The sequence below is a fragment of the Plectrocnemia conspersa genome, unplaced genomic scaffold (genome assembly GCF_051122295.1).
Source record: "Plectrocnemia conspersa isolate PC_06_02 unplaced genomic scaffold, ASM5112229v1 ptg000009l, whole genome shotgun sequence".
Taxonomy (NCBI): domain Eukaryota; kingdom Metazoa; phylum Arthropoda; class Insecta; order Trichoptera; family Polycentropodidae; genus Plectrocnemia; species Plectrocnemia conspersa.
Genome location: NW_028277173.1, coordinates 21,539,657 through 21,555,281, shown reverse-complemented (window position 1 = coordinate 21,555,281; position 15,625 = coordinate 21,539,657). Strand labels below are relative to the sequence as shown.

The 15,625-nt window shown below is 31.9% G+C and overlaps 1 protein-coding gene across 4 annotated transcripts in view; it reads right to left on the bottom strand.

Annotated features, from left to right (window-relative positions):
- The window catches only part of Ten-a (Teneurin-a transmembrane protein), a 115,781-nt gene extending 103,076 nt beyond the window's left edge, over positions 1 to 12,705 (bottom strand). For all 4 annotated transcript variants that reach the window (XM_088191616.1, XM_088191619.1, XM_088191618.1 and 1 more), the window contains exon 1: positions 12,352 to 12,705. In XM_088191616.1, coding sequence (XP_088047742.1) covers positions 12,352 to 12,482 — 131 coding nt within the window. In that variant the 5' untranslated portion in view covers positions 12,483 to 12,705. The remainder of the gene's footprint in view (positions 1 to 12,351) is intronic.
- Between the last annotated feature and the right edge of the window lie 2,920 nt (positions 12,706 to 15,625).

Genomic DNA, 15,625 nt, shown 5'->3' with positions numbered 1-15,625 from the left:
ACACATGTATACACGTGTATGCTTTAAAAGTTTCTGAATTTATGTTATTATAAGCGATAACCGTTACTCGCAAGCGCTAAATGAGCCGAGACTAAAAATATTGTCAACGTATTCCGTTTATTATCATATAAATGATGAATGGTGTTTGTTGTGTTTTGATGTTAAATTTTCTAAAGCTAATATAATACACATATGATAAATGTGTATTTAACTTGTATATTGTCGAATATTCATGAGTTGTAGAAATTCGGTTTATATTATAAATTAATAACGGTTGGTATGATTTACAAAAGCTTGGCGAAGCTTAAAATCAGAAAATATTTATATAGCTATAGAAAATCAATCAATCCTATCAGAGCAGTATACATTAAATAATATGTATACGTAGATTTGTATTGATCATATAATATTTTGTGAAGAGTATTAACCATTGAAATAGATTTATTTAATAACTTTTTATTATGATATATAAAACTAATTAGTGCTATATATTATATTTTTGATGTATAGTTTATATTCATAGCATAAAAAACACACTTATTCACTGTATTTAATGTCGAGATAATAACTTATCCTCCGACCCTCAATCGTATTATATTTATTTAAATATTTAGCTCTTAATTAGTTATATTTGAACCCCAATTGTATTTCATACTATTTTAAAATTTATTTTACTAATGTGGAGCATTGATTGATTGTCAATAACCTTACAAAACTAAAATCAATCAAGATACTTTTAAAGCTCGCGCCATATACGCTTATATATAATCGTAAATACTTCGGACAAACACGCTTCAAGTAACGATTTCTCACGCTTTTTCCCTCGTCAGTTTTTCTTATCTTGACATTTCGACATGTCCAGAATGCAAATGTCTGCCTTCAAGCAATTAGCAAGTCTGCAAAGTGCCACCCTAATTCATTAGCGAATTTTTCGACGGCAATAATCATAATAAATTAAAGTACCATCTCCGCTAGGAGTTCAGAGGTGACGCACAGTGTGACTAAATATTAATATAATCATAAGCTAAGAATCAAAACGAAATAAACACTGAACATCATAAAAAATCCTATATGACTGTTAACTAAGATATTTTGTCGTCATTTAAAAAAAAAATTTTGTTATTAAAAAATAAATATTGAGTTTTAGTATATTTGCTTTAAAAATATTTGCTTATGATCTTCGTTATCATTGACACTATAGGTTGTTTAGACGCACTGTGTTTCGTCAGGAGGAAGGGATGCAGATGAGAGTTCATTACGCATTTAGGGCGAAAGGAGTGGAAGCGCACCGGAAACGTAATTGCTTTCTATGCAAGAAAAAGGGAAAACTGTTCCACATTCAGACGGCGTGCTTACATTTTTAAAGTGCGCCCATTTGCCCGCTATTCATAAATTCGCGACACATTTATTCCGCGGAATGAATTTGTTTTTCCTCCCCGGCGGCCAGGGGCGCGCGACGGTTGGTTCGTCGTAAATTCTTGTGTGTTTCGAGGACGACTTTCCCTCTGGAAAGGACCGTTTCTATTATGAATGAATATTGTATGTTTTTTCAGGTTCGTTTACAAAGAAACGGAGAATTTTTTGAGAAAATAAAAATGAACTCAAGGAAACCCTTTTCTGCTATGAATGATATCTGGAAACGTTATTATTTTATGACGATGAATTCAAAGAAAATTCAGGCAAAATAACAATGGCTATTCTTAATATTAATTTCTTGTGTAGTAATAATTAATTGATGTAAATGTAAATGTCTTTCTTCAAAAGCCATTTACATTTACGTAGAAACGCGTGTTACGTAACCACTAAGCATAAAGGGTAATAAATGTATAACTAAAATTTACACACATATAAGATAACTCGAATTATACTTATAATATCATACTAATTTTATTTAAATTATTTGTTTTTTTAATATTTTACATAATCACTTGAATACCAGCTATTCACCGGTGAGTCACTTGTCGAATATTTTCTTAGGCAAATTAATTTTGTAAAAGAAGTTAACGAATTATTTACATTTTTTTAATTATTAAAGATTATTGTACTAAATTTATTTATCAGTAAGCCAAGTATTTTATATTTATTTTTAGAAAGTGAAATTAACGCGCTAAAAGAAATAAGAGGTGACTCACAAAAAAAATCGGTGACGTTTAAAGGGTTAAAAATGTTTTTTTATGATTAGTTTTAAATAAATTTATGTACATATTACATAATAATTAAATCTGAGCTAAGTATCCTATTTTTTTATTTATTTATTATACTTTATATATTTTATTATATTTATTTATATTTTAATATATTTATATTTTTTAAAAATATTATATGATATTTTTATATCAAAAAATATTTCCCTTTTTATATGAAAAAATCATAGTTTTAATTAATAGCGTAATGCCTGCACTACACTACACTCTCTGGAAGTTGTCCGAACTGAAGTTACAACTGAAATCGGCCGAGATCTACGACTTTGAGTTAGCGACCACACTGTCGCAAATTTCATATGCCATCCGGACGGCGGCTTCTGTCACGTACAGGCGGCATATTTGCATGCGATCGAAAAATGTGCCAAATAATCGCAATTTGTAAATTGTCATATTATTAAAATTACGCTACTGATAATTATAAAAGTTTGTGTGCACATTCACCAATACAATATCAGTGAAACCTTTTCGGTCGTAAATATTCAATTTGCGCAAAATCTTTGTCGGCTTTCTTATAATGTCATAAGGCATAAAAATTATACTTCAGAATACGAACACCACATCTGTGACTATCCTAGAATTTGTCGCCATCGATTCTAAATAAGAATTCGTTATGGTGTGACATTTATATAAACCGATCTAGGAAAATACATAAGGATATTCGAAACGATTTTTTTAACAAAATCAAGTACCACTAATTATTTTTTAATTATTTAATTTTATATGAAAAAAAATATATTAACGATATTTGTTAGAATAATATACTATTAAAAATATAATTAATCCCTTTTGGTGCCTTAAAATATTCAAAGATGTCAGTAAGAGTCTGTTGAAGTCATCGATAAGCATGTGGTATTATAACTTGACCACGTGACGTTAACGTGCGTGTTAACCATAGGACGCCTACGCGCATACTGAAATTGAACCGAGCTACTCGTTCTATCTCAGTTTGCGAAAAACAATATCATTATCTCTCTCACTCTCGTCACTTAACACGCAAGAGAGCGAAAGGGGAAGTGTCTCACAACTCACGCTCGAAAGAGCAGCTCTGACTTCGGAAGCGCCCGAAGCTGGCTAAGTTGACTGAATTACCCCCACTTTACCTCCCATTCTCGGTAACCTCGGACAACTTCCGGGAGATTTTAGAGCGGGCAGAACCGAACTCGACCGAAGTAACCCACTATATTCTCCGTCCTTGGCCAACTTTGACCAACTTCCAGAGAGTGTAGTGCAGGCATAAAATTCAGTTTTAAATTAAATTTAAGTGTGTGCCGCATATCTTCGTCGTTTTATAACTGATTTTAAATTAACATATTTCATATAAATTTTTATGGGACAATTAAAGGTTATTTAGAGTTATCTTAGTTAAAAATATGATACAGCATACGAATGATAAATAAAATATAATTTATCACGTAATAAAAATGATTCGCTTCTAAATAAAAATATCAATTTCTTGTAAAGATTTTCATGCGGAAAATTCCACGTTTTCTTTAAAAATTAGCTAATTAAATATGTACATTCCTTGCATCATAGTATTTCATAATCAATCATTAAAAGGGAATTAAAAATTATTTTTAATAAAAATGACGAATTTAGTTCAGAACCTGTCATTTCTTATCTATTGTCATGGATGCTGAAATAGTTCACACAGCTTGGAAATCGCACATTTAATATACAGGTAGTGATAGTATTATCATAATAAGAGTATTAAACATGGCTTTCGACTTACAAGACGATTTAATCACCTATTATTCGCTTTTCAGTTAAAAAAAACCTTATATATAAATTTAGTTGACGTTACCTGACAGTAAAATATCATATAATACTCACATATTTGTTTTTATGTGCATAGATTGGCATTTACAGAATGATATATACATAACCGTTTATGTTTTTATATATATTACATGCATTAGTGTATTTGGTGAATGTGCAATCGCGTGTAGCGCAAAACGCAATAAAAACGTATTGTTTTGCCGTGTTTTCGAGCGTGCTTTATTTTCAATTTCGCACGTGTGTCGTGTGCACACAACACACTCGAATTGGATGAAAGCCATGAAGAATGAATGCCCCGTATCCTGAAAGTCCTGAATAAGGCAACGAGGTTCTCGGTTGTTTCGAGCGCTTGACTTCTCGCGGCCTTATCTTGAATACTTTATGAATCGCCGCAGAAACGCTTTCGACTTATCAAATCGAGCGCCCCCACAAGCTCGGGAGCCCGCGCGTATTTTTTCTACATCGCCCCCTTCATTGGGAATCGGGGCCTTTTAAAACGACCGTCATGCATTATGTATGCATTGCGATACGGGCATAATATCGAATCGAGATGATAGGGTGAATATGCGTTATGATGTTTATATGTATGTATAATATATACATACACGTATTGTGTGTGTGTGTAATATTATAACTTGGGCGTGGCGCATCGGTTGAGATGTTATCTCATATTTCGTTTTGAGTGGCGTCATGACAACCTTATAAATTATGAGTAATTTGCTTGAAATTACTAGGGGAAGTGCAATGCTCTCGCCTAGACTCTAGCATAGAGAAAATCGATACCAAGATTTTTGCTACAAAACTAAAATGTTTAGTATATATTGAACTCATTTAAAACTATTTTTTCAGCTCTACATAATTATGTTTCAAGTAGGTTAAGTTTTGAAAAAAAAATGTTGTTTTTGTCATTGTGGCATTGTATGTTAGATTTTACGGTTAAATACTACATATAAATTACGGATAATTGATTTTTATTGTACATATACGAAAAAAGAATGTCAATTATTATTTTTAGCAAAATGTATTAATTCATTTATTTTTAATTTTCATTTGTTCCCATCAGATATATTACACTAATATAATTGAAATAAAGAAATGTAATATTTAAAAATTAAATGTAAATGTGAAATTCATCATATTTTATTTGCTGACTGAAATTTTTTTTTATATATATTTTCATAAGTCACGGCACGCCAACTTTGCGTAGCAACAAGCGTTGCATAGATATTTTTAGACGCGAAGATTAATAATTAACATATTAAATGTGGGAATTATTTGTTATGAAAGCATTTATTAAATAAATTTTCGTAAAGATAATAAATTATTTTATGGCGATCCGTCGATTTATAACAATAAATCTTTGTGACATAATAAACTAGAAATAAAATAAAATTTATTTTATAAAACTATAAGGGTTGCTATTTTATTTAGCCAGACCCTAAAATCTAAATAAATAAAACTTTTAACAAACAAACAAACACTCAGTATGTTATAATATTAAACCTAGAAAGCACACACGCGCTCGCTTCTTATGTGAATTCCAAATTAGGATTATCCGAAGTCGTGTTGATTTAGCACAATAAACGCTCTTATCTTCGAGCGGCATACCACAGTTTTAATTAACAACCTAGGGCAACAACTCCACGAGGGATTAATCAGTCCCGCTGTACGAATTAATCGCAACGCGAGCACATTTCGGTCAATGCTGTCTTCATAGAAACTTGTCACGATTTCCAGGCCAGTCCGAAAGTTCATGACAAGTCATCTTACTATCTAAATTTTTTATGTATATTTTAGTAAATTTTATACAAGTCAATTTCGTCTCTTAATTAAGAGTTTCGATAAAGTTATAAATTACTTAAGATAAATATGACAAGAATGAATGTCAGCAATCTCACGATTGATGCTAGTTAGTATTAGTATTTTTATCTTGAGTTTAATTATATTATATTATCAAAAAGCATATGGTTAAAAAATACAACAATGATCAGTCCATCAGTGTTGCTTTTAATTTTATGAAACATAAATACGATGTGGATAAATGTAGAGAATAAATATGTCAATAGTTATGGCAAATTAATAATGCAGAAAATGTTCCTATACTTTAATATAATATATTATATTGATATAATTATATATTTGTATTGTTAAAGTAATAATTAAGTACATTGCTTAATTGATTATTAAAATCAATTTTTGATTCGATAATTTATTATTGTTAATGGAACGTTAAATTGAATCACTTATACAAATTAATATTATTGTAGGGACATATATATATTATTTTAAAATAAATATAAATCCATCCAATCACTGAGTAATATTAATTTAAAACCAATCATATATATATATGATTCAAAGGGCATGTATGTTTGAGGTGAAATAGCGAGTTTCAGCATTCATCAATACAAAGAACCACAATCTATGTAACATGAAATATATTTTGTATTTATTCAAAGTAAATTAATAATGATTAAACTATTTTTGATTTTATCGTTTTATTTTTATTTTTCTAAAATTGTTTCTTATGAGAAATATTTTTATAATAAAAATTGTTTTTACGCCTGTCATGTAAGAACGGGAGATTCATAATAAAAAAATCAATAACTTTAGTATTTACTCGTTGCTTCTTGATGCTTGTACTGCAGCATCATCTAATCCAGGGGTGGCCAGCCCAAATGATCTTGCGGGCCACTTTTGAAATACATCATAACTCTGCGGGCCATTTATTTTATAAAATTATATATCCCCATATTAGATTTCGATACACTATAGACATTTTTTGGAGTGAAAAATTGTCTATATAGTGAATTGGCGATTATAAAATAAATATATTTTGTAAAAGTGTGATGAATCTCACGAGCCGGAAAAATGTTCAATCCGCGGGTTGGCCACCCCAGATCTAATCGCTGACGTTACAAATACAAAATTTAACTTTCGGACTTGCCGAATACAAACATTTACATCTTTTGACACACGCATATAATACATGTACACAACTTGGGCAGCAGTTAATTGGCGCTTAATCACTCGCCCACGCCTTGCGACTTTCCCATGCCAAGTTCGCTTTACAACTTTTAATGGGTTCCGTCATGGACTGTGTCCCCATATATGGATTTTATTTCTCGTTAAAGACCAATTGGACCGACGCCACTCGACTCGAAATGTATTGAGTGAAATGTCATACCTGGGCTCGCTTTAAAAGCTCCTCCTTATTAAAAGGTACCGCCGACCTACGTTATCAATTACCGATAGTAATGGTATATGATTTAGCCGTCAACTGGCAGGCGGTTATTATGAACTCGACTTTTCATTTATATTTATGGCGCTATAACGAGCGTAAAATTGCTATATCTCTTTGTTGATGATTTTAAAGATTTATATTGATACTTAAGTACAGACTAGTAGGTAAATTATCAATGAGTCGGGTATATATAAGAACCATAGGGCATTTATCTGTCATTTAAAAATAAACGGTGTGTTTTATATTGTATATAAAATCGACACGCAAAATATATTTTTATAGTACGATACACGAGTATGACTATCCAACTTATTTTAATACTATATAAGCTACCTTTTAAGCAACGCTTTAAATCAATAGTCAGAAGCTAATATAAATATAAGAACACGAAGATTTCAATGATATTTGAGAAGCTTTGTTTTGCAAATGAAACGGCGCCAGCCACCCACGGTCACGCTCCATTTATGACCTTTTAATTGCCATTGTTTTGGGAATTCGAATCGATTGTCCGTTTAATGTTTACCGATGCGGCCCTGTAGGGGCACAATTAAAATGCTTTCGATACAATCAAACGAGCTTGCCGATACCGGACTTTGTGATTTTGGTGAGATTTATCAAAACGCGCCAAGTACACAATGCACACATACAAACCAACTACGCTATATCCTCATTACACGCGAGTTCTCTAACGAGCGACTCGGGACTCAACACTTGTATTATTTGTGCTTATATGCGAATATGTATATATATATATAAACATAGCTTATATATATAGTATGTTTGTTCATAAATATGTGGTTAAAAATAGCTGCGCGACTGTGCTTTCGTCCGAGAGTACGAAACGCTAGAGATTTAGCATTTGCGAGTCTAGTTTCCGTTTTGCGGAATTTCATCACGCTGAATGGTAGTCAGGGATGTGCAACATTATCTAAAAAAAATAGTTAAATTTAAATTTAGGCGATAAAAGCTACAAATTCAGATTACCATTTTATTTAGATAAAAATGGGAAATGATTCGGCAAACTTTTTCCATCACATCGTATCTGCGGTGACTACATAGAAAATCGTAAAAATAAATGTTTCATTACGTTTTTTTTTCATATAAAATAGAGAATGAGTAATGATCACGTTTCTGTAAAATAAAGATAAGGACACGCCATAAAATCGATTAGGATAGAGCATTTACGAACCATAAACATTAAAAAAATGTGTCTATTCTACACCACAACACCCATTATAGTTTATCAGAATGAAGGAATATAATAACTGGTGGTCAGAGATGTTTAGGTTTGATGTTAGGTTCATTCATGTATAACATATCGTATATTTTTTTATAGAGTGAGTTATTTACAATGATAAAACACATAGTAGCTTCTATATACCGCATATAATTTTTCAATAAAGTAGCTTTTTCCTGCTGCCTTTAACTATTGTTTTAATAATATTTAAACGTTTCTCGTATTTTTTTTATGTGAAAGCTGAATGAAAGACTAAAAAAATATCTTATGATACCGCTAAAGATTTTCTGATGAAACAGATTTGTTAAAATAAAATATTGTTTAGACATTCAATTTAGCGCTAAATAAAAATGCTGCTATCTAATAAGAAGGCTTACTACAACTTGACTTTATTTGATGTAGTCATATATTGTGATTAAAGACAATATGTTTTATTAAATCATTATTTGTGATACTGTATCATAAAATCTGTTTAGTATGAAATGAAAAATTAATTTAAATTAAAAAAAAAGTTTTGATATAAAGATGGCTGAAAATCTGTAAAAAATAATCAATACACTATACTATGTTTAACTCTTTCTAGTCCTATGTTGATAATCAAAACTAATATTTTATCATAAAATTTTACAAATCTGTCTCAAATTATTTGTATTTGATCACGCATTGGACTTGTGCTATTGTTACTCTATCGAGCTTTTATATTTAATCCAATTGAAACCTAATTAAAAGTTGGGATGAAGGGACATAACATATTCCGTATGGTGGGTGTTTGAGCTATTCTTAGATTTTAGCATATTATATTATCAACCTAATTCCCTTTTCAAATTACATCATTAAACTATTTTCGTACTCTCGAACATCCCCAGAGTTGAAAGCTAATTAAAGCTGTGAAAAGCGGCAAACTATTATTGGAGGTGTTCTATATTTTCTTTTTCGTATAAAGTCTAACGAAATTAATAATGGCGTTACATTATTTTGAGCACGAGTGAAGGAAGAAAAGGAAGGAAAAAAAACATCCGCAACGTAAAAAGATAATTTATGTATCCGCCTATCTCAACACTTAAGAAATGAAGGAAAATTCTTTCCACGGCTCGCATCTGGCGGCGTGAAAAGCGCGAAACGGAAAATATCCGCGGAGGAGAACGTGAGAAATTCGCGTTATCAGAGCCAATTGTGCGAATGAAAATTTAGGGTCCATTTGTGGAAATTATAGGCGCGGGGGGGTCCTTTCATAAATAATACTCCTCGCAATCCTTCCGTGGAAATTGTGGCCCGGCCGACCGCTCGTTATGCGAATGCAAACGAAGCGAATGTAAATAAGGGAAACGACTATGGAAAATCCATATATGTATATATGAAAATGTTACAGGCAATGTGTGTAAACCTAGTCCATTCGTTACACGCCCACTACATGGCTTAGGCAGAAAATGAGTATGAATTATAATACATAAAAAAATATTATTATATAAATAGCGAATAATAATTTAACCATTAGTATACAATTTAATGGTTTGGATTTTGCATATAAGTAAGTGTAACTTACCGTTAAAATTGTATAATAATAATTTACAATAAATACTGTAAAAACCCTATTACAGAGAAATTGGATATGTGTAGTCAAATATAATTGCACTCGATTTAAAAGTTATTATTTAATGAACAAAAATTGCATATATATGTTGCTAAAATATTTTTAAGCATGAAAATAGAACTGTCTCTCGTAATGTGCAATGTTTTGATTACACTTATTTCCTGCATTGTTCTTAATTTATTCATAATAGTAATGTAATACGCGCGTGGGTTGTGAATTTTCAGCTACCAAGAAACAGGAATGATCATTACACTGTATAAATAAATTTGTGAACTCGCGATGCGGCAAAGGAAGTGTAAAATTAAATTACGTTCGTGAATGAAGTTCTTCAACGCCACGAATAAAACTGTCAAGACTATAAGATATATGTATAACACGGCTCTAACAAACTAACCACACATGTATGTGTACATAATAAGATATCACATATATTTAGGGTCAATCTATGCTGAGAATCGCACATCCGAAATTGTCACAGATAAAACTGAAAGATTGCGAATAATATAACGTATCTTCGAGCCACCAAAAAAACTCATTTGTCGGAATTAAATTTTTGATGCGGCCCCAGAAAGCAATCTCCATAGCCGGTACATAAAAGGAAATATTTTACGATTACTATGTCATAAAAGGCGATTCACGCTTTTTTTTATAGTTTTTCGTCTATAATCGTGCGCTCTCAGTAAGAACCGATCGTTAAAAGTTCGAAAAGTATCTTTCGCAGAAGAAGAATCGTCAAATTTTTTATTGTATAGGTGTCGATTTATAACGCTCGGGGATAAATCACCGAGAGACATAAATATGGACGGTATCGAACGCAGGAAGTTTCCCAATGGTTTGTGATTTATCGAATGATGGTGTTTTATGTGTTGATGTGTTATTTTTTTTAATGTTCTGATGATTAGATTTTGGGTTATTGAAAGAGTTACGACATTCGTGAGTCGTAAATAGTCGGTTTGTAAATGACAAAAATGTATAAAAAAAAGATAATCAAAACATTACAAAATGTTAAAAAAGATCATGATTTTAATGATTCATAACGTGTTTATTTATGGACGCGAGCGTTTTAAATCAATCTCGTGAGTGCTGCTGGCACTCAGAAGTCCCAAAATAGCATTTTGATTGAAGACATCGTCATGAACTTTACATTAGTTACTTTGGAATTTGCGTAAATTAAAAAAAAAACTTTTTAGTTTACTATTAAGCGAAACATACATATTGATCCTAAATTATAGACAATATGGAGTAATAAATGAGTAGATACAATTTTATAAAACTTAAATTTTTATCAACTTGAAAAATAAATCTAAAATATAATTAAGCACATAAAATATGTAGAATTACATATTAATTTCATTATTTTTTCCACAAACACAGTATGTTTCTTAAATATGATTTTGATTAAAAATATTTTTTTTTTATATATTACGACTTTTTGGGTTGAGTTTTATTAATTTGCAATTTTTACACAGACCATAAAATTAAAATTTTCGTGTAAAATATAATATTGTTTTGATATATGTGAATTCGGTACTTGATTTATCTAAAAAATAATCTAAGCTACTCATTTGCTACGAAAAAGAGAGCTAGTTGTAATAGAAACTGCTGTAACTTAGTCGCTGTCCTTACAAAATCGTAAAGCTAAGCTTTTTTGCTCTCTTGAACATTCAATTTACATTTTGGTATGTTTGAAAAGGGACACTTACAATACATACGAAGCGTTAAGAATATTAAGGGGTAGATTCTGATTCGACTACAAAGTTATTTAAGGGTTTTAGAATATTAAGTGCAAACTAAACTCATGGGTCTAATCACCATCCGACAAGGTTAGGTTATTGTATAGTTAGAGTATAAGATATATTCTGGAATCAACTTTTTAATTGCTATATTACTCTTCGAGGTTTATAGAAATGGATGTTGGTTTGGTTTTGCTACTGCATTTCCATTCGTTTTAAATAGGCGTACACAACACTTTTCATTTATTTGCAAAGAAACACACAAGACCTTAATAAAAGCTTAACACCAATGCATCTAGCGAATAATATAATATCTTATATACTACAATATAATAAAATTTGTGTAGATGAATAAAATAAATTATTAATCGGTGACTGATTAGAAAGCTCTGCAATTCCTTGTATGCAATATTAAATGTATCGTATTGTTTCCGCTCAGTTTGCTTTGATATAAATCGCAACGCACGATCTTGTTCTGGGGCAATATGAAAAAAAACCATTTCCGTTCATCCCTTAACAAAAACAATAACACAAAAATCAAGCTTTTCCACTATCACAATGCATACCTTGGATCCGCGAATGGCTCCGCGTAGATGTTCCTGTGTGCGCGCCTCGGCAGGGGCGGCGGCACGGGCCCCAGCGCTTCGTCGCCGTCCCCGTACCGCTCGCCGTATCTACCCAGCGACTTCATCGTCATATCGATACTAATCCTCGACAAGGGGAACCCTCACTAACAGCATCAGCCTGCGTTGGCAGCGACGCGCCAGGTTCACGAAACACTTAACACAAAACGGCGCCCTTCGCATATCACTGGTCACTGCTACTATGTATATAATACTATGACTCGCGAACGGTACTATTCCTTACTTTTAAACGCGGCATGGAGCGCGCGCGCCCGCGACGGAGGCCGCAGGCGGAATGAGGCGCACGCAGCTCGCGCACACAACCACCCCCTCCACCGACGTGGCAACCCCTCTTCGCCGCGCTACACTCGCTGCCCCTTCATCCCTCGATGCAACCCCCCACCACCACCACCCATCTCCACAAAACACCCTCCACGGACGGCGCAACAGTTATCCGACGGGCGAAAAAGCTCCGCCGCGAAAGCTCTTCGAAAGCTCTCAATTGATGAGTTTGAACTGAAATTATATTATCTACTCAAATATACTACTAAAATACGAAAGAATACCCCCCCTCAATACCCGAGGCTCATAATTTAATTTTAAATTTCCTAATACCAGATGCATTTCAAACAGACACGCTTCGGTAGGCATCAAAAGAGTCGAGGGAATAAACATACCGCTATATTTTATTGGAATCCATCACTATTAGCATCTCTATAATAATATATTATTACAGTCAATAAAAATTTTGGTGACATTTAAAAAAAATATAGCCTAGTCTGTTCTAATGTTAATTTAATAATGAAGTTATTTTTATTAAAAATACTTAAATTTAAGATGAGCTCATATGTAGTTGTAATAAAAAACATATAATTTTGGTAAAGTACGCTCGGGATAAGAATTCCGGTTTGTTATTGTGTGCGTGAACTGTGTGGCTCGAAACAATTTCGCTCAGAATATTTATTTTTTTTATTTTATATTACATTTGAGATAAGTTGGAAATTTCAACGGACAATTAAAAATATATTATATAATCGAAGAAACCAGACATTGATGTCATTAATTAAATATTTGCAAAATTCAAAATCTTTCACTAGTCAAAAAAATAATGAAGTCTTTAGCTATTCTTCAAAATCAAAAAAATATAAAATGGGGAAAGAAATTATTCGCAGACTGTTTAATGGCTCGACGACTCTATTAAATCATTAGAATCCATTAAATGAATTAAAAAATTATCATTGGCGCAACGATAAGAATAACAACTTTTTTATGCCTTACAGAGAATAGTGTAAAAAAACCAACAACGAACTGATTAATGGAAAAATAATTAAAATATTTTAATCCACGGGTAAGAGAACGAATTACTTACAGTGTATATTTGAAGCCTTGATATCAAAGAACCCAGATATGCCCAAGAAATTTTGTTCTCTTAAAATTTCATTTATAAATAAAAAACAGTGGCACGAGTTTAGTGACCTACCCATGGGACAGTGGGCATATATGGGTTTTAAACCAATATCAACACAAAATTATTTAAAATAAATCACTAGAGAAGATCGTACTTCTGTGCCACACTGCACTTTAATGACGAATACCAGCGTTGACGAATCAGCGACTGTCCTTAAAAGAGAAAGCGAGACAACGAAGTACACGCTACATCGCTTCTCCCTCTCATATACATGTACACGCACACAATAACAAACCGGAATCCTTATCCCGAGCGTACTCTAATATGTAAATACTTTAATTTTTGAATGTCATACCTTTGGCTAGCGTTTTTATTAAGTTGTTTTAAAGGTATTATCTCAAATATTTTATCATATGGAATTAAAAATAATAAATAAATTAAAATAGTATATAACATAATAGAGATAATATTTATCAAATTATTTTCCTTTATTCTACATAGATTTGTAAAAATAAATTGTGTTTTTAATACATTCATATGTATAAATGATAAATAAACAATATGAATCATATTTTACACTAATTGTATTAATTTGTATTTATTTTAAAATTTTATCAATTTACAATAAATTTTAATTTCAATTTTAATACACGTGATTTGCTTTATATTCTATCAATCAGATTAACTCGTATAATTGGCAATATTAATTTAATTATCGAAACAAGAATTAAATCATTAATTAGTGAATCACAGTTCATTATTAGTATTAGCTATGATATGATAGCAATACAATTATATGACAAAATTAAAATATTTGTTAATGTAAATAACGCATATAAAACACAGGAAAACATGACATTTATTAAATGTCGCCCTTTCGTACAGCATAAGGATACGAAGATTATGTGCATTATTAATTTGCCATGAAGGACACCAGTGATTTAACGATGGCCATAATCGATTATAGCGATCGCAAATTTAACGAGCACCCAACCCACAACGTAAATTTAACCCCATAAATTGTTAATCTCGGTTAATGCGACACTTTTTATATAACGTCGTAAAAATTCGAACATAATCAAACTAAGAGCGAATGTTAATTAATTGATAATCTTAAGAATTTATGCTATGTTAGTTAGTTTGAAGAGGCAAATGCATTATATAATGAGGCTATTTTGAAATTTGTTTCTAAGTTAAATAATAATAATGGATTTTTTCAATAATCTAATCTAAAATATCTGAAAATATTCCTACTTTGTGCGTATGACAAGAGGCAAAAACGCGATAAGGCAACTCATCTTGTAATTTCGCGCAATTTTAACCACCGACAATGACCGCCGATGATCTCTTCCGCAGGTATTCATCTCCGTCGAGGATTGGATTTTTTTTTGGTTTCCTCATTGTTTGGAGTACTAGCGTTTCGCCCCTGGGGCGATGTAAGGGAGCGACGATAACAGTGGAACGCTTGAATAACGCAAAAATACCTGGAATATGCCGCAAGCCGGGGGAATCTCTCAAAGCCCTTATCGATGCGCTATATATACACATATACCTAGGTATTCATGAATTAAAAAGGGAGTAAAACCTCGCTAAAGTGACCGCCGAGTACATAGAATATTATAACGCGCGTCGCTGACATTCCCGATATTTTTTCTCTACACACTACAACATCGAGTATCCTTTTGTGTCCGGGGTTGAAATCGACGCATTGTGTGGAAATTACAAAGGGCAAGAAATGCGTGAATGAGCGCGGTATATAGTGCCTTAAGAAATTTTCTGACAAATCGAAATTTCATTCATGGACTAAAC